Genomic DNA, 22,798 nt, shown 5'->3' with positions numbered 1-22,798 from the left:
GTGGGAACTGTCTACCCAAGAACCAGGTGTAGAAGAATGAAAAAGCACATAATAGATGCTACTTCTACCATCTATTAATTGCAGGGAGACGGGAGGGAGGGGGAAGAATCCACTCACTCAACCGGCTCCCTTTTTCATTGTTAAAGAGTTGTTATTAAAAGTGGTGGGGTGGGGCTTAAGTTGGTTGAACGCTGCAAGTGAGTTAAGAACTGAAATGGCTTTTGCAGGTGACTGAAATTAGCCAAAGGCAACAGGCTCCAATCTACTTTTCTGTTCTATCTTCCTTCATAACAGTCATTTAATGCTCAGCCTGGATCCCCGGAAATGTAAGATCCAGAGGCCCCCAGTTTGTAGTACACTCTCTGGTTACACTCTCCTCCCCACTTCAACCCCAAGAGTGAAAACCTTCCCACTGCAAAAGGCAATTCAAATAACAAGATTCTCTTAAGCAGATGTTATCTCTACCTGCCTCAAACTTCAACGAATGTTGTGACCTTTACAGTGTGCTCTACCATGTACGTAGTTATTTGCACACTATTCTCGTACCCCATAGTAAACCTTGAATACTTTATTCATGTTGTTCAAAGCAGGCAAGTAATGCTTTAAAATTTATTATTGTTACTTTCCTATAAGAGAAAAAGAATCTGAGCGAGAAGAAAAAAGCAAGTATCTAAGGCACATGCAAAGCATCGGACATATACACGCCTGTGACAGCGCCGATCAAGGCAAAAGCATCAGACCCTGTTTTCCGCCACGAATGTGAGACAGAAGGAACTTAGCCCCGAGTGCCATTCACCTTCCCTGGACAAGGACACACTCAGCATGAAGCGTGGAGTTTCACCAGTTGCTCAACCAGGCTCGGCGGTACGCGCTTCCTCCTCCTCCTCCTGCTGCTACACTCAAGACGGTCAATCCCGGCCCAAAGCACCTGCGCCCTGAGACATCTTCGGGAAACCAGCACCTCCGGACCAAGACTCCGAAAGGTACTCTTTTCAATTTGACCGCACGCCGCGCCCGTAACCCGAGAAACAAGCAGCCCCTCTAATTCCCTAGAGGGGTTCCTGCGACCCCGCCCGGCCGCGCCCCGCTCTTCATCCTGAGGACACCGGCTCCGCGGCCCAGGCGGCCACAAAGGGCTGCCCAGGTCCGCGGCCGCCCGTGTGGACACTGGATGAGGGGGGCCTTCCTCTCTCCCCGGACTCCCCCATCACGCACCTACTCCTTCCTCGCCGCCGCCGCCGCCGCCGCCGCCGCCGCCGCCGCCCGCTCGCACCCGAGGTTCTTTCGTGAGCAGCGGCTGTTTTATTTCCGATGTGAAATCTCTGGCTCTGGAGCTCCCCGGCCCAGGCCCCGCCCAAAAGCCTTACCGGTGTCGTCACTTCCGGCCCTGGCGACGTTGGGGACCCGCCCGCAGGCAAAGGAGTGGAACGAGAGGGCAAGCCGGGGCCGAGGGAAGGGGTGGAGCTTCCGGTGGAGCGTGCGGATACCGGGGGAAGCCCTGCGCTCCAGCAGGGCTCGGACCTGGGAGTGCGCGCACTAGTCTGGAGGTTGTGGGGTGTGGGAAGACAGCTCTAGAGCTGGATCCAAGTTTCTAGTGAACTGGGCCCAGTGTGTGCTTCTCCCGGCCTACAAGCTATGGCATCTTAAACTTAACGTCTTTCACTTCTCTGGAGAACCTTCTGTATAATGTTTCGCAATGTGAATCAACCGCACCACAATCTAGAGAATGCTAATTAAAATGGTAAATATCGGGGCCCGTAATTGGATCAAAAATTCCGGTGGATGAAGAGAACATGAGAAACTGCATTTTAAATGCCTAAGATTCTTGGGCTCCAATTTAAGAACCATTCTTTCTAAATGGTAAATGCAAACCGCAAGAATTATTTTTGTAATCCTGGAGCTTAAGTATCTGGCACACGATTGCTCATCAGTTGGCCACCACTCTGTGCACGAGTCATCACCCAACTAATACGTGATGTGGCAGACAAGAGTGTCATTTAATTCAAACATGGCTTGAGAAGAATTTTTATTCGTTTTTGCTTATAGAAATTATCTTTCATTCCTGGACATTTTGGATTGCCATTCCTGATTTGGCCTTCATATAATAAAATGAAAGGTCATGGATGAAAATACAAGCATTCAAATGCAAGTAAGCAAGTATTTCAATAATTCTACAAATCCACATTTTAAAAAACCTATCAATTTATCAAAAATTTTAAGTTCACTTTGGCCTACAGTATGAATATAACAGATCCTGAGTTTGAATCACGTATGTGAATTTCCCAGTATTCTTAACACCTAGACTGTTTCTTTGCCTATTTGGGATTCCTTCCATAGCCTTCATATATCCAATAGCATTCACAAATCAATTTCACCATCTTTTGCTGAGCAAAAACTACTTCTTAATTTCATCCTGTTAGGAGGTAGCTAAAATATGACTGGAAAAATTTGAAACCATTTTGACAGAATCTTTCAGTTTTTTGGATAGTAGAAACATTCACAGAACTCATTAGAAAGAGCTGGGGCCCTGTCTAGAGCCCTGACTAGTGTGGGCTCAGGGGATTGAGTGCCAGCCTCTGAACCCTAAAGTTGACAGTTCGATTCCTAGTCAGTGCTCATCCCTGGGTTGGAGGCTGGGTGGGTCTCCAGCTGGGGGTGTGCAAGAGGCAACTGACTGATGTATCTCTTGCATATTGATGTTTCTCTCCCTCTCTTTTTCCCTCCCTTCCCCTCTAAAAATAATAAATACAATCTAAAAAGAAGAAAGGGTGGGTAAATAAGCCTCATATACAAATTAGTATACCTGCTTACATTTATTTACAAAAACTTTACTCCATATGAAAGGAGAAAAGATACACGTGTTTAGTCCAATTTGACTCTCAAGCTCAGTTTTCTCACTGTCCACCATTATCCAGTATTTATGCTTGATGAGTACCTGAAATAGCACTCTCCGCAAAGTAATCATCAGCCTCTACTATACATGAAGTTTATCAGAAAGCACTATGACAAGCTTCAGAGTAATAACAAAGTTCTTTAGGGAGGAAATGTTCTGGTACTGGCATGGAATAAAGCCTCTAATATTAGAGTTGTTCTCCGATATTTTGGGAAGAGATTAGTTTATATTCATGAACATATAGAATAGGTATGTTTATTTGCCTGAAAAATGGTTTTCTCTTTAAATTTACTTAAAAAGAAAATTAAGCTGCATTTACATAGTCTGTTAGGATAAAATACTCATAAAATGCTCATCGAAGCACAGTCCTTGATCAGTTAGCACTGGTATCATCAACCTCAAGCCCCACATTAGTCCAACTAAATTGGAGTCTGCATTTTAACAAGATTCCTCCAGGTAATTCAGATGCACCTTAAAGTTTGGGGGGGAAAAGACCTTCACATAACTTATCTTTCCTCCTATGAACAGATACACAGATTTTAAATTATTTTATTTACAAGGTCAAATGAGAAAAGAGCATATTGGTATTCTAACTGCTGAACTTTCATATAATTTTATAACTTGAATGGGCAATACAGATTAACCAAGATTTCCAAACTGAAATTAAACTATGGGCAAATGGTAAAGACAACCCAGAAATAGCTCAAGCAATTCAGTAGAAATGTTGTGTGTATTCTCCCAGACACAATACTCCAGTTTATCCATGTCCAATTCTTTATATATAAATCTGAAAAACAAGAAACTCTAAAAACCTTAAAATTTAAGCTTTGGTGGCAAAACCTGACGTGAACGGACATGAAGCTCCTTACACAATGGTCTTTAACCCAGTGACCATGATCATTCCCGCTCTGCTGCAGAAATGTTAATGTATGAACTTGAATTCTGAGGCAAATCTCTCTAGAAGTATTAAGTAGTATGTGTCCCCAAGAGTTTCAGATATGGGCCCTTTAAGATAAACACAGTGAAAGAGCAAGAGCAAGGGAAATTAAATCTACCTGAATAAACTGTCATGCCAATGTTGACTACATAAAAATAACCTAATAAGATGCCTTAGAATTAGTAATATGGTAAGAGAAGATAGGAATAATAAAGCTTGAGCAAGGTGTTTGGCTGAGGGTCATCCCGAAAAAAGGCTAGTAAATGAATCTGTTAAGTGGCAAGAAGCATATTTCTGAAATTTCCTTTAATAAACCAGAATTTAAAATACTGAAACACTACAAGGAGGTATCTCCATAGACATGTAGATCACTCCAAAATAAGGTAAATACCCTCTCTGACTTTCAGTTACTAATACTCAAGAGAAATCAACTCAGCCCATATTTTCAAGTTTCTAGTATGCCACACAATTACAATATGCCATTTATTTAATAAGACTCTGAAAGAATGAGTTCCCGCGATCAAATATATACATTTTTAATATTTGAAATATTTACATAATGGAACCGTATCATGGTTCAATGTTAAGAACAGTGTTTTCAAATGTCCTCTTAAGATGTAAAAAAAACTATTAACTCAAGTTCAGTTATGCCCCCTATTTCTATTCCCAATCTTTATTTTTCTTTTAAATAAATACTCAGACATGGGAATAGCTGCACCTACTTTGTGTTGAGAACTGTTTAAAACTTGTTACATTTTCAGGTAGTTCTGCCCCCTGGTGAAGTTCTCATCTACAATAAAGCAAGTCCCATGTGTGTCTCTGACACCATCAATGCATTTTTAAACTTCGATGAGCAGAGGCAAGCAAGGTATGTGCTTGCAAACACACACAAGCTATAAACCCTTTACAGAACAAAAACAGAAACAAAAAATTAGTGGTGACTGCCTTAAATGACTTACTTTATCCTTAAAAATAAGTTTTATAAAATGTCATGCTGAAATCTAATTGTATTTTGTCAATTTTCCTAGTTTGTAAAATTGCTTAACTTTCTTTACCTTTTGTTTTTAAAGTTGTTCATTTATATTTTGAATTTTTTTTAGACAAAGGGGTACACCCAAATTAAACTAAGGACCAATCAGTGCAAAATGCATTAAATGAAACTCTCCAGAATCGAAGTATCTGCCTCATTTCTGAACAATGAAATTAGGGGGTGAGGAGAAACTACTGATTCACACTCCCTTAAAAAAGAGCCTGAAGCAGGCAGCTATCAACAGGAAAACCCCATTCTGTTCAAAAGACTGTAGCTGGCCAGAAGAGAATACCATGCTCTGGGAGACTAATAACCTCACTCTCCCAGACATCTGGATTGGCGTGACACTGTGTTTCCTTTACCATTATGTTTTTCCATTAGGAAATGTTTAAGGGAGCCCTCCAAAGCAAATTAGGGGAAAGACTTTTATATGTACATTCACACAAACACATTCATACAAAGATACAGTAGGAATGGATGGTCTGTTAATTTTCGCACTGTAATTTTAAATTTCATGCCTTCATGAAAGCTTGCCAATTCAGATCAAGGGGAAAGGGTAATAGGTGTGACTGGTATTCTTCCAATTAAAATTGTTCATGTTGGTTCCTATACAGTACAATTCAATATTAAGTGCAATTCTGCAAAAGAATTGGGGAGTCATTTTAATATTTACAAGGAACAAATCAGCAGAACAAGATTATATCAGATAGGCTGTGTACAGCAGCTGTGGCTTATAAAACATACCAGTAATTTGTACCTGGTGAGTATAAAGAGAACCAAGGTAGGATTCAGATATCTTTACAACCAAGGGAATACACAGAGCATCAACAAATTGGGAAGAAAAAAAATTCACATTCTCTACATTAAAAAAAAAATTACAGGTCTCACAAATGTCTTTGAAGACAAAAAAAATAATAAATTTCAAAGTCCTTTGAAGGATGGGAAAGAAGATATCTGAAATGGAGCTCTAAATGTAAAAAGAGTTTTACTTCACAAGACCAATTTTCTTGGCTTCTGTTTCATATATCAATAACCTCCACATTTTGACTATAAAAACTTCTGCTTCTTCATCAAGTACCTAAAAGAGAAAAAGGAAAATCCGTAACTTGGGTTAGATAAGCAATCAGCATCTCATAACAATGGTGACTGGTATAGAAAGGGTTATCTGCTGACAAACATTTACTTCCAATAAAATGAAGGAAATCTGTCTAGTGTGAGAAATGTATTATGAAGTACATGTAAATTACAAAGAAATGCACTCAGCAAAATTCTATGACTTACTGAATGCTGACACTGCACCAACCGGGGATCACACCTGCTACCGAGGTACGTACCCTGAGCAGGGATCAAACCCACTACCTTTCAGTGCATGGGACAACACTCCAACCAACTGAGCAACCTGGCCAGGGCTTGATGCAACTTTTATTCTTTTATTTTTACAAATACTACATTTATATACATGTTTTGAGTAACTATTTCCTAAGGAAAGCAAATGTTTGTTATAAAGAACACAGTAATTTAGACAGAAGTATCAACTACATAGTAATAGAGAGTATTGCGCATTTGCCCCAAAACAATTTTACAAACTTAGTATTTATGGAGTCTTTATGTATACGACACTGAATTAAATATAAATGAGAATATATGAAAAGCATTTAATACAGTGTCTGGGATACAGTAAACAGAGTAAGTGACCAATGTTGTCACTGTAGAGAGGCACAAGACTACTGAATAAATATAAGGTCCTATCCCTTTGACAAATGAGTAAATCAAATTATCTTCCTATCTACATATGACTTAGGGGTATCATGTCCTTGCCATCACCCTTGCCCTTATCCCACACACATAGCCAGCCCTCTACACCAAGGCTATAGTGAGGTAATATGGAATATCATGCTTCCTTCTATAGGAGGCATCTATGATAAGCTCCAGGGTATCACTGCCATGAAGATTTGTGGTCTAATGTTATCAGCTGAAGTTAGGAGTTAAGCAAACTGGATCGCTAGCCAGACTACTTCGGTTCAAATGCCACTTCTACCTCTTACTAGTCACATGTCGTTGTTGGGTTATGTAAAACAAAGAAAATAGTGGCTACATAAAACTGGTTCATTTTAAAATTTAGTATGTACAAAGTGCTTTGAAGAGTGCCTAATACCACCCTGGCTGATGTGACTCAGTGGATTGAGCACTGGCCTGCAAACCAAAGGGTTACAGTTTTGATTCCCAGTCAAGACACATGCCTGGGTTGCAACTCAAGTTGTACCCCCAGTAGGGGGTGCGTGAGAGGCAACCACATATTGAAGTTTCTCTTCCTCTCTTTCTCCTTCCCATCCCCTCTATAAACAAACAAACAAACAAACAAACAATTTCCCTAAATTTCTCAGTGATGACAAATAATGAACTTTTAATCAGCCTTTCATGAGCCAGATTTGACCAGCAAGCAGTTCGAGAGAACTATGCTACAAGTCTAATATGGAAATCACACCTTGGAGATACATATAGAGGCACAAAATGCAACCAAATTGCATTAATTTATGTAAAATGAAGAAAGGCATAGTTTGAAAAAGCCCTATTTTTAATTAAAAGCAAAAATACTGCTTGAGCTAAAAACTCAATCTCATTTATAAGAAGTATTTTGAGGGTCCGTGAGCTTTTGCCAAAATGGGGTGACAGCACCAGCTCAGCTATTTCCTCCGTCCCACTGTGATCAACAAGGAGCCAGAAAACACTCAAAACTACGTAAGTGATTAAGCAGTAAAGAATCTAACAACGCTCCAAATATCAAAAACATTTCAACAGACCAAAGTGAATTAACACTGACACATGGCACTGACAGTGATTACAACTCTAACAAGACCAAAAACTACAACCCTGATTTTTTCCTTAATTGCCTAATTCAGGCCTAAGTGGGGAAGAAAGTCTCTCTCTACCCCAAGTAAAACCTTTCAAAGAGGCTGAGAGGTCATAAAAATTCAGATTCTACCCCCCAGGGATTGTCTCCTGTCATCTAAGGCTCAGCATTATAGAGTTAGCAAACTTCTCGCAAATGCTTTATCTGGAAATCCAACAACAGCTGCACTGAGCTGGCTGGGAGACAGAAAACATGTTATCTGGCTTCAGACATCTTCATCTAGTGCCTGGACACAAACAGCTCAACCTTAGAGCTCCTTTTGGTTAGGGACCTCACAATGCCCCACCCTGACAACTCTGCAGCTCAAAATGTAAGTTCCCCCAGTCAACTGTCATCTTATATCATGTTCATGTTTCTTCTTCCTCCTGGACTCTTCTCATTACTGCCTTCCCATTCTGCCCTTTGGACCCCTATTACACTTAATACTAGCCATATTATACTCAACTTCTTTCATTAATGTGTACATCTCCTTAATTTAACTGAAAACCTGACTTATCTCCTAAAGACCCTGACAGTTCTATGGCCTTCTCAGAAAGTTCCTCATTTTCAAAGCTTTAGTCTCCACGGGCGAGGGGAAGCTGCTGAATCTTCACTGTTACCACCCTTGCAAACAGTATCTCTCCACTGAGGTTTGTGACACTGCACGACAGTACCCTTTCAGCCCAACAACAGCTATCTAGCAAATGCCATTTTTCACTCTCATTAAAGGAACAATCTGGCAGCTAGTTCCCATATTTCTCTCCAATTCTTGTCCCAACAAGCACTAATTTCAATTTCTAGGTGTATAACCCAGGCTTAAAATTTGTTCAGGTCAGCCCTGGAGGGGTAGCACAGTTGGTTGAAGTGTTGTCCCCATACACCAAGGTTGCAGGTTCAATCCCCAGTCAGGGCATATATAAGAATCAACAAATGAATGCATAAATAAGTAGAACAAATGGATGTTTCTATCTTGCTCTCTCTCTCTCCCTAAAAAAAAAAAAAATCAATAAAATAATTTTTTTAAAAAGTTCAGCCCTGGCTGGTGTGGCTTGGTGGATTGAGCACGGGCCTGAGAACCAACGGGATGCTTGTTCGATTCCCAGTCAGGGCACTTGCCTGGGTTGCAGGCCAGGTCCCCAGTGGGGGGCATGTGAGAGGCAACCACACATTGATGTTTCTCTCCCTTCCCCTCTATGTAAAAGTAAATAAATAAAATCTTTAAAATAAAAAGTTTGAGGGATGGGAATGGGAGTAAAAGACAGAAAACTACTTGAACAACAATTAAAATAAAAATTAAACAACAACAACAACAAACAATTCATTGAAGTCATTGTGAAAAACAATATCCCTCTACTCCAGACACTCTATCCCATTACCACATCTAGTACCTTGCCATCATCTGGACTGATTCACCACTTGTATTCTTAAACATTCTACTCTCTCACTATAACTTCATTGGACCACTGCTCCTTCAAACCACCAGCTCTGGTCCAAAAGTATTTCCTTCTCCTCCTAGCTTGGGGTTCATAATCTATTCAATCACTCTCTCACCACTACCATCAATATTCCTCTTCCTTTTCTCACAAAACCACAAGTTAGATAAATGCAACTACGGACTCTACTGTAATATCCAAATTAAATGCAATTGGGAATGTGATGTTTGACCACTTTCAATCCAACACTACCAGTCCAAGTGACAGCACAGTTAGACAATCTTCAAGTCTCAATTTAGATGGTAATTCCTGTGATGCTTTCCCCAAACGCTCAACATCATCAGATGCTCTATCTCCTCTGTCCCTTTTTACATATCTCCATTACAGCAAGTATATTAGGGTATCATTATTTGTATACCTGTCCTGATTGTTCAAGGGCAGATGTTCCACATTATTATGCTTCTAGTACACTGTTATACCCAGGAAGCACTTAACAAATGTTCTCTAAATGTATTAGTAAGTCCAAGAAATCTTACATACAAACATGAAACATGGAAGAGGGGAGAGACTGGTCCAAAAGGAAACCCTAACTTTAGTGATGTCTAATTGTATCTTGCTGTTGTTGTCTTTATCCTCTTTTAATACATATCAAATTTTAATTCAGGCCTATAAAGACTCTGGAAACAACACAGAAGATCAATCATATTCAGCAGTTAGCTTGTTCATATAGCTAGTAATTAAAATATGAATACCAATGAATTTCTGACTTACCATGGCAACATCATCTAAAATGCTCTGAGGTGAACTATGAGCCATAACCTACAAAAAACAAGTAAATGTCACTTTGAAAACAAACAAATACCAACATAGTCTAGCAATGTTAAGGTACCCTCAAACTAGTGTGGAAATTTCTTATGGCTGAAGAACCTTTCTATAAATTTCTTAATTCCCCAAACCCCTCTCTCTTCAATGGATACTTGACACCATAACCTGAGATCTTAATATCTATAGCATCTGTCTTCTAATTCAAATCCAAGCTTACAAGTTTTAATGCTACAATAATTGTAAGTGCAAAGGATAATCTAAATCTATTTCTAATGTTAAAATAAGGAGAAAGAAAAGTATTTCTTTAAATGTAATTAGTTACTCCTTTACAGAAATATGGTACTATATTTCCATATACTATAATATCTGTCACATGGGGATAATGCTAGTTAACTTACACTTTCTAAGGTTGTTAGGGGGGTTAAGACAATAAGGTTATATAAAATGTTTAACACAGTACCTGCTGAGAACAAAGCCCATCACAGAGTAATCAACCAGTAAATATTATGCTATGAAGGAAACTATTTTGCTTTTCCACCAAAGGATGGATGAATGGATGACTAACAAATTGATGAGATAAGCTATCAGCTGTCTCCACAAAACCTCCTCAGCTGTACTACAGCATCTTTCTAAACATTAAGACAAAAACGGAGGGGCAAGGCATTCTGAGGGGCAGGGAGACAGCAAAACTTCCAGCAGCCAGCAATTCTATCCTCTTTGACCCTCTGAAATGAAAGCATGTGGTGTAAGGATCTGAAATAGGGTGGAGCGATTAATTTAAGTAGCCATGAATCTCTTAATTGAAACTAAACTATCACAAGTATCTGCAAGATACTTCATTTTAGAAAGTATCTTAATATTTCAAAGTATAAAACAAATGTTGGTAGTGAAGGAAGAAAACGACTAACCTTAGAACAAACAAAATCAACTAACGTAGCTTCTTCTTCACCTATGTATTCTATAATTTTCTTATTAATCCACGGTCTAATTCGTCGTTCCATCAATATCTGCAAAATAAAGTATGGACACTAAATTTTTGGAAGTGACTTTTTTATTATACTTACAAAAAAGCCTATAGCCTTGTGAGTTTTCATAATATTAAAATATAGTTATTCACAACTAAGACAGGTATATATCAAGATATATTTGCTTCTAATTGATAAAGACTTCAAGTACCACCACCAATTCCCCAATAATCTACTCAATTCTCAGTGTCAAGGTTCCAGCCACATAATCATCCCTACTTGTCATTAATAGAACCACCTGAGTTTGTATGCTATATTCAAAACTACTTCCTATAAAATGACAAATTACAATTTGCTACTCACAGAATCCACAATAGACCAATCCAGGGGATAAGCAAAGAGCTCAGGTTTGGCTGTAGGGATTTTCTCAATGAGACTCTTAATGTGCTTGCGCTTTTCTTCAGTGTTTACAGTGCCTTTGGCAGCATTTTTATCATCTTCACCATAATCCAAAGGAACCAGTTTCCTTTTTCGGGGAACATCATCACTGTCTTCATCCTCGAATTTGTTAAAGACACTATCTACAGGGAGTTTCTTTCTCTTCACAGAATTAGGTTGACCAGGACTATTGGAAGCACCTATAGTAAAAACACTGTATTAGCATGACGACTTCCTTTTCAAATGTTACATTTTACAACCCATCATCCCCTCAAAAGCAGCGCAATATATACTTCCACAAATCTCAGATGAAGATCCCAACTATAAAAAATAACTCACTACTCACAAGTGCTAGAAAATTTAACTTTTCACTTCTTCTCAGAACTCGAGGCAGCTGCAGATATAGGAGCACTAGTAGAACTATGAAAACAATGGTGAGCTAGAAAGGCATTTTTGAATATTTTTCTATCTACCTACCAAGCAGCACATTCATTTTTTCCTTAAGGCAAAATTTAGGTGTTTGCAGGGGAAAAAGAAGGAAAGGAAGGAAATGCTAACATACCCAGTTTAAGACTTAGTCCTATTTTTGGCCTATGCTCCTCCGGTTGTTGTTGGTCTGGCGAGTTTTCGTGAGGAATTATAATACCACAGGGAGACTCATCCCCAGGAGTGTTGGGGGTTGCATTGCCACTGGCAGAGGAAACAGATGGGGCGGAACTGATGGGCCTCAGAGTTGGTTTGAGACAGGGCTTCTGCTCAGGCTCTTCTTCCTCTTCCACGGGTTCCTCTCGTTTTTCTTCTTTTTCTTGCTTTTCTTCTTCCTCCTCCTCCGATTCTGGTTCTTGCTTTATTTGTGGTTGTCTGCGCCTCTCAGCCTCTTGTTCCATCTAAAACCAAAAATAATCAGATTAACTCAAGCAGACCAGAGCTATACTTAATTCAACTGGCTTTTTGTTTTATTTTATTGTCACAGAATCTTTTTTTCTTTTTCATTAGGAATAATGGTACACTGCTTCTATAATCAGAAAGCTGAGTAGATCTGTAAAGTGTTACAAACTCTGCAAAATTTTCAAAATATTTTACATGTTACCCTTCTTCAGTGGCTTGTACAAACGCTTCAGATTAACAAAGGTAAATACATAATGGTTGGCTGATTCAAAATGAAAAAGGATGTTTTTGCATTTTTATTAAAGAAATTATAACCAGAAGTTTTATTTTAGAACAGTGCACATAATACACAAGAGGCAACTCAAAACCTCAGCTGGTCATACGCTATCATTTCTTCCTCCTAGCTGATGCTAAGGGTGGCAGTCACTACTGTATTCATGAACAGAAGGACATTAAGAGGGTGGGGGGAACTTAGGAGTCTAAGGCCTATAACAAAATGAATGTTCCCCTGAAATTATGAAAGATAATAAAAAATAACAACACCATTATAAAAAGTTAAATAGATCAGTATTTTTTCTGTGCATAAAACAAACAAAAAAACTATATTCTAAACTACATAAAATTTCAAATCCACTGGTAGAGAATTAAAAAAATATCCCAACCTAAATATTATAATGGTAAAGCCTTTTTTTTTTAATGGTAAGAATTTAGAAGACCAATAATATACCCTAATAGGAAAGTATATAAAAAAAAAAAAAGAGCCCTGGCTGGTGTGGCTCAGTGGATTGAGTACCGGCCTGTGAATCAAAGGGCTGCCAGTTCGATTCCCAGTCAGAGCACATGCCTGAGTTGCAGGCAGGATCCCCAGTTGGGAGTGTGTGAGAGGCAACCAACTGATGTATCTCTCACACATCAACGTTTTTCTCCCTCTCTTTCTCTTTCCCTTCCCCTCTCTCTAAAAATAAATATTTATTAAAGTATGAAAAAAGACAAGCACTATAGTAAAATTCTGGGTGAAAGATTACACCGCATTTAAATACACATCAGAAAATGGCATGTAAATTGTAATTTCACCTATAAAACTTATGTATGAGTGGGGTATACATATACCTGTGTGGTAACATTTAAAAAGTAAACTACACTTAAATAAAAGGGGCATGTTAGAAGACATGGTTTCTGTTAAGAAACAGCACATTACCAAATTTTTAAAGTTGATATGAAAAGTTTAGAACATTACTAGATTCATGATACACCCAGCGCTAAAAACTCTAAAAGTGACACTCTCTATTCCTAATAAGCATGGGGTATGTCATGTCCTATAACAGTCTTTTCCTTTTAAATGGCAAGTTTTACTTAAAAAAATCTTTACTTTGGAAAGAAAATAATTTAGGATGGCGGTGAGAGAGGAAACTCCAACCACAAAAACACACTGTAGAAAGAGGTTTCTAGCAAAATCTCATTGAAAGACATTCATTTAACTTAAGTAATATTAAAAAAATAAAGGAATAAAACATCTGGAAAATGGTTAGAATAATTAAACTTATAAATAAACCAACTGCATAATAAAAAGTACTAATAACCTCCCCCAAACAGCATGATTCACGAAGCATAAAAGTGCATCGCTGTTATAAACTAAACTACATCACGGTCACCTTAAGATGACATGAGAGCAATGTCACTCCAATGAGCTTAATAAAACAAAATTTATAAATGACCTGATAATCCTAAAAGAATACTGTTATGTATGCGATAGTAACTCACCCTCTGAAGCTCTGCATCTGGATCTGGATGTCCTTCTGCCAGAAGTCGCTGCCTGATTTCCTCTAGCTCTTCCTTCTCTCTTTTCCTATCCCGTTCATCTGCTTCCATTTCCTTTTCCCTATCACGCAACCTTTTCTGAAGAGCACTTCCTCTGCAAAAGAAAATCATAACAGGCCACCTTCAATACTCAGATCACCAACAACTGCACATGAGGTCTCCAAAATCACTTTCTTTCAATACTAAAAGCTGTATGCTAACAGACTGAAAATTCTTAATGTTCTGTATATGCAGAACACCCAAGACATCATGATCTCTATGCATTACTGTTTAATAAGTGAGCATTGTATTATCACTAAATACCATGCCTTATTATTAAGTCATTCTAAAAAACTATCTAAAACAGACGAGTAACTTCCAGAAAGAAAGAAAGCTCTCGTTTTGTGCCTACCCCACAGGGAAACCCCAATATGTAACTTGTGCTCTTGGATGCCAAATTGTTAAAAATTAACACAAGAAGTTGTGACACTAAGAATAACTCTATATCTTCAAGTAAAATAAACTCTTTCCCTTGTGGAAAAGAGTCGTAGAAAATAGTGCAGAATCACTAAAAAAAAGAGGTTCTAACTAGCAATTTATTATATCTCAGAACGCTGAACTATGTACTGCTATTTCATGATTCAGTAAGTTTACATTCTTTGGATTTTCTACAAAATCAGATCTTTGACATTTTTTCAGTAAGTTGCTAACTCTGTTATTTCCATTGTTTGGCTCTAGTGTATGAAACTTAATTACACATTAAATGCCTTTACTATATGGCTGGATCATACGAGGCATATGAGGTTTTTTATTTTTTAAAAGATTTTATTTATTCATTTTTAGACAGAGGAAGAGGAGATAGAGAGAAACATCAATGTGTGGTTGCCTCTCATGCACCCTACTGGTGACCTGGCCCACAACCCGGGCATGTGCCCTGACTGGGAATTGAACTGGCGACCCTTTGGTTCACTGCCCACGTTCAATCCACTGAGCTACACTAGTCAGGGTAGATTTTTTATAAATTAAAATATTGTCCGCATCTTCAGGGACATTAGTTTGGAGTAGAGAGAGCAGAGCAAAGCCAACAATTTTATAGTAGTGACTTAAGTGCTGGCATCAAAGTAATTTAGAAATGCCATGGGAACAAAGAGATGAGGGAAGAAGGTAGGTTTCACCAACACTCACTTCACAGTAATATATCAAGTGGGTGGGGGAGGGGATATAAGGGTGTCCGGATTGCTTTGTGGCACTGATGAAATCCTTGAAGACATCAATTTCTAGACCACCTTAGGCAGTTATAAAGGTCAGTTATAACTTGCTATAAAAACTGGACATCTTTAAAATAAATGAAATACTATTACAGACTTCCCCCACACCAAAAAAATACATATAATTGTGGATCCTCTGCTAAGTGCTCTTTCCCCCCACTGCCCAACCATCCTCCCCTCAACAGCGTATCAGCTATGGGGGTGATTATACGATAGAATGTGAAGATTTTGGTTTCTTTTTTATTCTGCAGAACTTGTGAATTTGTACTCCTTAGACAAGGGAAAATACAGCTAAAAAATGCTGAAAATACGAGTTCATAAAACAAGGATTCTTTACCTGTAATATTTGGGATCATCTCTATCATCATCATAATCTTCTAAGAATTCTTTCAGTCGTTTAGCTTCTTTTGCCTTTGAGGAAATGAAGGACAAAGTGTGCAAGATTAACATAAAAGTCATTTAGGTTACACCCTCCCCCTTTCTTGGGAACAGATTTTTCTTATCCATACCACTTGAACTTTATAATTCTCATATACTTCATTTATTAAATGTGCATAAGAGTATTTTTTTGTCTTTTAATCATAAGACAAGTCAGACTTAGGACGTATCTGTAAAATAAAACCACATATAGTATGCTATAATAAATTTCCTCTCTGAATATAATCTTCAAACTACAGGCATTATTTTCTAACTAATGAAACCTGAGCATACCAAGAAACAAAACTGAAAGTTATCTTACTGAGTATGTTATGTTAACTGAACAAAAAAATATTTTAAACTGTTTCACTTGCAGGTAAATGATGCTGCAAAGTAGTTTTTTGTGAAATGCAGGATTAAAATTTTAAATCACATTCATGCATCAACCTAAAGGTATGCCTGTCTCACTTTGAGTATACACACCATGAAAATACATAAACCTCTTACTCCTGTTTTTGGAATTTTAGTACAAATATTGTATTTAATTGCAGCTATATCTAACAATTACATATGTATAAATACCTAATCTGCATCTATACTATATGGACAACAATAAAATCTACATACAAAGCAGATAACAGCAGGTTTCTGACTACACTAAATTTTTAACACACTTCATCCAGTTCGTATTACCTCTCTTTAAAACTTTCCTAATCTAATCCCCTCTATGACCCACTCCTCCCCGAGTCTCTCTGTGCTCCCAAAAGACTGTGAATACACCTTCACCATGCCTTAAACACTCTCACACTTGCTACAGCACATGCCTTATCTCTCTGACAATACTACCCGCAGACTACCAGGTAGCCATAACAATACAAATACCTAAATAAAACACAGGAAGGCTGATAAAGGCAAACACTAAAACAAATGTAAGTTACCACTCCTGAAGAGCAGAAACTGCCACTTTTTACATCAGACTTCTGTTACTTGAACATTTTTACAACGAGCAAATAAACGCTATTTTTTTTAAGTCCCCAAACAAAAAATAATAGGAAATTTTTCTCTAGAAAGATAGGTTTCAGATTTGCTTATAGGAAGCAGAATCACTTCAAATTTATTTCACAATGTTCTTCATGGCAAACATTTCTTTAAATAATTATGTCTCTTACTATATTATTCTCTTCCTACTTTCTAACCTAGGGATGAAAAAGAAATTCTAGAACGAGAGCTACAATCCACGGAAATAAAAAGTACTTTAAATAATTCAGTAACGTTAGCGGTGTACGATCCAGAACACCCACACTATCTATCTAGTTGCTGCATGCACCCTTTTGGTTACTTACAAAAATTCCCTCTATGTCTCATGTTCAAAAGCTATTTGAAGAAGATTCCTAACTTCAGTGAAGTTTTGGGAAGAATAATCTCCAAACTGGAGATAAAGAAACTTTCATGAAATTCTGGCAAAGACAGAACACATGGAACATACTACTAAAGCAAATACTATGATAAAATATACTTTTGTCATTTTAGTAACAACCTAAACCAATTGCTTCACTCTTACATATCAAGCAATGCAAATGTGAAAAACAAGATGTATTTTTTATGACTATCATATAGTCAAAAGAATAAATAGCATTCTGAGGAAGAAGTATAATCCGTAAGTGTTATATACAGAAGACAACGTTTTGATTTATGAAACTAGAGGTCTTCTCATGACGCTCTCCTCCATCCAAATGTACCACCCAATACAGAATATCAAAGCCTCTTCAAATTCAAAGGTGTTGCAGATTCTTAATCAGAGAATGTTCTATAAACTCTCATTTTATGTAATACTCTATGACAGATCTACTTTAAAAGTATGTCAAAATGTAATTTTGTTTACAGATAGCAAAAATATAAAAAATAGGAGGAAAAAAGATTTTGGTGTACTGAAAGTTTCTCAAGGTTACTTAAAATATATGAAAATAAAATTACACTGGGAGCTCATACACTTTAATTATAAAGTTACTTTTAGTTAAGAGTAAAGATTTGATCTCATTTATATCTGAAAATCACTGATTTATAACTAGAAGATTACCATTTCTCTTCTTCTTTCTTCTTCTCTTTCAGCCTCTTTCTCATATTCCCGAGTTTTCTTCCGTTCTCTGATTTCCCAATTCTTGAGACGCTAAAAATGAAATTTCAGAATCTTAAAAATGTATACAAAGGGTTCAATTTTTGACTAAGCTACTAAGTACCAAGCTTTACAAATAAAAGCATTTCCTCAATTTACCTCTTGGTAAGCAGCTTCTTTCTCTCTGAGTTTTCTCTCAAGTTTTCTTCGTTCATATGCATCTTCTTCGTCCTCCTCTCGGTCCCTCTTCTTGTCTTTCTCTCTCTCTCTCTCACGCTCACGTTCACGTTCTCTCTCTCTCTCGCGTTCTCTTTCTCGTTCCCGTTCTCTCTCTCTCTCGCGTTCCCGCTCCCGTTCCCTTTCACGATCTCTGCTCTTTTCTCTACACAAAAAAAAGATAAAAATTTAAAAATCTGTCAGTCTCCTTTCTGTTTTCCTTTAAAACCAAGGAAGAGAGAACATATATTATATGAAATATACAAACTCACAAGCCAGAATTCAGCATTTGATCTCTGCACAACTGTAAAATCCTCTGTATTTGTCAAAGAGACATAGAATATATTTCCAGCCCCAAATTCTGAATTCAATGTTAATGCATATTGGTATCTCAGAACACAAACAAAGACACTGGGTATAAGACATAAAAAGGACTAATGAACATGTTAAAAGATAGTCTGTTTCACTAGTGGTCAAGGAAGAAAGATGTTGGAAGGGTGTGGAGAAAAGAGCATTTTGGCATCTTACACAGATAAATTAAATTCATATTTAGGAGCAATAAAAAGTTCTCAAATGTTTAATTTGGAATGATAAAACTGAATTGCAGTGTATGGTATGGTGCCATGGGTCTAATTAAATACAAATATACATGTCTACATACAATATAATACACTATCTATAGATTCATATCTATAGTAGAAATACAAAAACATTGACTTTATATAGGTCGAAATCTCAATGATGGTTATTCAAAAGGATACTAGTTATTCCAGGGGAGGAAGGAAAAGAATTTGAATGCCCACTAAATAGTAAGAGCACTGAACTTCCAGTTTCAGCAACTGGTAAAATGGCCTAAATTGGACCTCCCCTCAGCTACAGTAAGATGGAAAATCTGCAACACAAAAATGTTTATCTGAGATAGAGAGCGGGACATCCAGCTTGCAAGTGGGAACCCCTCTGCACTGTGTGTAACAAAAGAGAGAATTAAAAATGAGTGATGTTGAGAAGGGCAAGATTTTTGTTCAGAAGCGTACCCAGTGCCATACTGCAGAAGACAGAGGAGAACACAAGACTAGGTCTAATCTCCACGGTCTATTTGCCTGAAAGACAGATTAGGCCCCTGGATTTCTTAGAGGGACGCCAACAAGAACAAAGGCATCACCTCAGGAGAGGTTACACTGATAGAGTATTTGAAGAATACCAACAAGTACACTCCTAGAACAAAAATGATCTTTGCTGGCATTAAGCAGCGTACAGAAGGGCAGATTTGACAGCTTATCTTTAAAAAGCTACTACTGAGTAATAGTTGGCCACTGACTTATTGCAAGTGTCTTGTAGCTTTACGTGTACTGTACTTAAAATGATCTCATACACCAGAATTTAGATCGTGATGGCTGATAGAACATTTCTTTTGCTCAGTCCTGATTTAAATAAAATTGGCTTGTGGTTAAATGAGTGTGATCAGCTTTTAGAACTGTGATGGCAATTCTGGCTCAGCAAGGGCTATCACTATTCTCCCCTTTTAAAAATATGATTGGACTTGATTCATAATGTTCAACTTCTGACACAGATGGCGAATGCCATCTCAAAACCTATAGAAGATTGGTTTTATATTTAGATTTATGCAACTGGTTATATTAACATGTTTAAATACTGAGAAAATATTGTTGCTTCACTGTTTCTTTGAACTTGTGTTTCAAATTGTGTTCATTAACCTGTTAAAAGGCAAGGGCTGAAGATAAGCCGGCAGTGTCCATTTTATCTTCTTTGGTCCTAACTATGCCAATTTAATTAAAATCTCCTGTATCTAATCTGTTGCCTTTTACTTAAAGGCATTTTAGTGTCATTTATGTGTAATATCAAATAAAGAATATTTAACTTTTCTTTTTTTTTTCTTTTTATTAATCATTGTTCATATACAGTTTTCTCCTTTTTACTCCCAATCCAGTTCCCCCTCCCTCCCACACTTTTCAAAAAATGTTTGAAAACTAGCTTGAGAAAAAAGATGTGCTTTTCTTCTCCCCCCCCCCCATTTCTCCCTTTTCCATTGTCTTTCCTTTTTACTTCCTCATTCCTAAAGAATTTGGGATTCATCAATTGAAATCAATATAATTAAGAAAAAATTCTAAATACAACAAAACAGTGTAATTAGGAGTCATAAAGAATACATTAAAGTCTGGGAGGTGAGTTTCAGGAGTCCAGAGGACTATAGGACCCAATAAAGGACACCGGAGGCGGAGCGCTGGGGTGCTAGAGCTGAATTCCCAGTATACAGGACCTCAGTGAGACACTAACTAGGGAAAAAAAGGCCACTGGCCCAGGAAGACAACAGAGAATCCTGCCTGCCCATAGAACTGGGTGAACAGTGGTGTGTGTTCTGAGTGTGTGTAAAAACTGGCTTAACGCAGAAACTAATTTTAAAGATGAAAATTGTTACTCTCACCAGTGTTTCTTACATGTGCAATATAGCAAGCCGGGCATGCTCTGTGCCTAAGTTCTCTCATCACATGTATATAAATAGTCCTAAGAATGCTAACCTGCAGTTCGATTAAAGCTATCAGGAACACAGTAACTTCTACGAAGCCTTACCTTGATCGACTCCGATCCTTATTGCGATCTGAACTCCGTTCCCGATCACGGTCACGGTCTCTTTCTCGATCGCGGTCTCGATCTCTCTCCTTTGTCCGGTCACGGTCCCTATCCCGTTCTCGTTCCCGCTCCCGTTCCTTCTCCTTTTCTCGTTCACGTTCTCTTTCCCTTTCTCGTTCCCGTTCTCGCCTTTCTCGTTCCCTTTCACGCTCCCTCTCTCTTTCTCTCCGTTCTTTCTCAATTTCCTGTCTTTCTTTTTCTTTTTTGCCTTTCTCTTCTTCCAGTTTCTAGAAACCAATAAAAGTACTTTTAGAGTTAACTCTGTAGCTCCCATATTCAGAATTTCCCCGGCGCACTGCCCAACATTGGGGGGGAGGGGCAACAAAAAACAGCAGCAACAACAACAAAAAAAAAACCCACTGGTACTTTATGATCAAATACTTGTGGTTTTACTTGACAAATTAAACTAAAGTATCACAAGACTAATTAGATTTCGTGCAAAACCATACACTCTACCGAGACCAGGTATCTCCAATCTTGGATGCTGGGAGATTGTGTCAAGTGTGGCTGGCCACTCAACGATTACGTAATAACTAAAATGACCATGACAAATGTGTTGGTTCACAATAATTTCTGGTAATACAATCGCTTGGCTAAAATGTAATTCTTCCCATTATAAATTTCTGTAAATCACCAGGACTACTGATACTAATTTCAGCCCCAGACTTCCCATTACCTAAAGGCTACTAGTTACAGTTTTAAAGAAGAGGTGGGAAAAGAGGCCACTGTAACCCAACTAAATAATCTACCCTCTGGTGTGCCCACCCTCCAAAAGGCAAGGTGAATTCAGCCAAGATCTGCTTTACTATCTGTGTTGAAACATTTACTCCCATCATTACAAGATGGATAGCCCACCAAATGCAAAAGTTTGAAAATCACTCACTTCAAGCAAAAAAATGTACATTATTGTAATAAGTTTTATTTAACTTAACCATAAAAGCAACATATTTACGCCCCTTATGCCTATAAGACAATAAAAATATATTGACAGTGATAAATCCATCCTTGGAAGGAACAATTGCATATGAACTTACAGATGCTGTGCTAGGACATGGATCGCCAACACTGGATTAACCTTGCCTACAAGCTATGTTTCTGGGAGGAAGAGCAAGTACATGGTTCACAAACAAACCAAATAACAAAGTAAGACCAAGTTTGCACCCTGACAAGATTACCAGTGTATCACACGATTTCTATACAATCTCAGAAAGAAAAAGAAAATACCCCAAACAGGAAAACAAAACAAAAACAAAACATATTTATCCCTCTGGTTCCACGATCAGAGTCACTGAAATAAACTAGCAATAAATGTGCATTTTTTTTCTTTTCTCAGTCATGTAAAGCATTTAAAACAACTTTAAAAAGCAATCTTACCTGTTACACTCTTTTTCTCTTGCTCATGGACCAGAGAACTGAGAGAGGAGTATGAAAGAAAGGCTAATGCGTGAGAAATCAATATATTCAGCTGCTGTGCCAGTCTTTATCAAAGTAGAATGTAGGCAAAGCTAAAACTGAATACATTGAAATTACAAAGGAAAAGAGAAAAAGAAAATGGTAGAAAGAAGACAGAAACTGTAAGCTCTTTAGAGGGTCAAATTCTAATTTCTGAAACAGTTCTATAAAATTATAAAAATTTAAATTTTACAATGAGGCTAGACTACATAAAACTTACCTCAGTGTCATACACTTATAAAGAAATTTATTCCTGAGATAAATACTTACAGATTATTTTAGCTGTTCCAATAATTTCTTTTGTAGAATTCCTCAATTTTTTAACTCTTGCTTAGTCACTGCACTACTTAATTTCTTAAGTGTATAGTTTCACTTATGTAAATAATTTGTTTCAAACTCAATTCAAAGGTTTTGTTCTAAGTAAATGAAAAGGTGAGTGAATCTGGTTCATACTAAATACATTTCTAAAAGATTATATCTGCAATAAATAGATACAAACACACACACATATATATTTTAAGACAAAGACTGAAGAAAGAGGAAATGGAGACTAAACTGATGTAAGAAAGTAACGAAACAATGAAGAG

At 37.6% G+C, this 22,798-nt stretch overlaps 2 protein-coding genes and 1 pseudogene across 5 annotated transcripts in view; 1 reads left to right on the top strand and 2 right to left on the bottom strand.

The window, feature by feature from the left end:
- Positions 1-1,355, bottom strand: part of PSEN1 (presenilin 1) — a 60,571-nt gene extending 59,216 nt beyond the window's left edge. The window contains exon 1 of the mRNA XM_045822242.1: positions 1,216-1,355. The gene's annotated coding sequence lies outside the window, so the exon portion shown is untranslated. The remainder of the gene's footprint in view (positions 1-1,215) is intronic.
- Positions 1,356-4,344: 2,989 nt separating this feature from the next.
- Positions 4,345-22,798, bottom strand: part of RBM25 (RNA binding motif protein 25) — a 52,481-nt gene continuing 34,027 nt past the window's right edge. For all 4 annotated transcript variants that reach the window (XM_045822282.1, XM_045822283.1, XM_045822284.1 and 1 more), the window contains exons 10-19: positions 20,700-20,986; positions 18,054-18,276; positions 17,859-17,948; positions 15,702-15,775; positions 14,061-14,211; positions 11,974-12,298; positions 11,337-11,611; positions 10,917-11,015; positions 9,955-10,002; positions 4,345-5,938 (exon numbers count right to left, since the gene is read on the bottom strand). In XM_045822282.1, coding sequence (XP_045678238.1) covers positions 5,846-5,938; positions 9,955-10,002; positions 10,917-11,015; positions 11,337-11,611; positions 11,974-12,298; positions 14,061-14,211; positions 15,702-15,775; positions 17,859-17,948; positions 18,054-18,276; positions 20,700-20,986 — 1,665 coding nt within the window. In that variant the 3' untranslated portion in view covers positions 4,345-5,845. The remainder of the gene's footprint in view (positions 5,939-9,954; positions 10,003-10,916; positions 11,016-11,336; positions 11,612-11,973; positions 12,299-14,060; positions 14,212-15,701; positions 15,776-17,858; positions 17,949-18,053; positions 18,277-20,699; positions 20,987-22,798) is intronic.
- On the top strand, positions 19,101-19,413 carry LOC123808044 (annotated as a pseudogene).

This window comes from Phyllostomus hastatus, unplaced genomic scaffold (assembly GCF_019186645.2).
Source record: "Phyllostomus hastatus isolate PE091 unplaced genomic scaffold, TTU_PhHast_1.1 phas_scaffold_501, whole genome shotgun sequence".
Classification (NCBI taxonomy): domain Eukaryota; kingdom Metazoa; phylum Chordata; class Mammalia; order Chiroptera; family Phyllostomidae; genus Phyllostomus; species Phyllostomus hastatus.
This window is presented reverse-complemented; position numbering and strand designations above follow the sequence as displayed.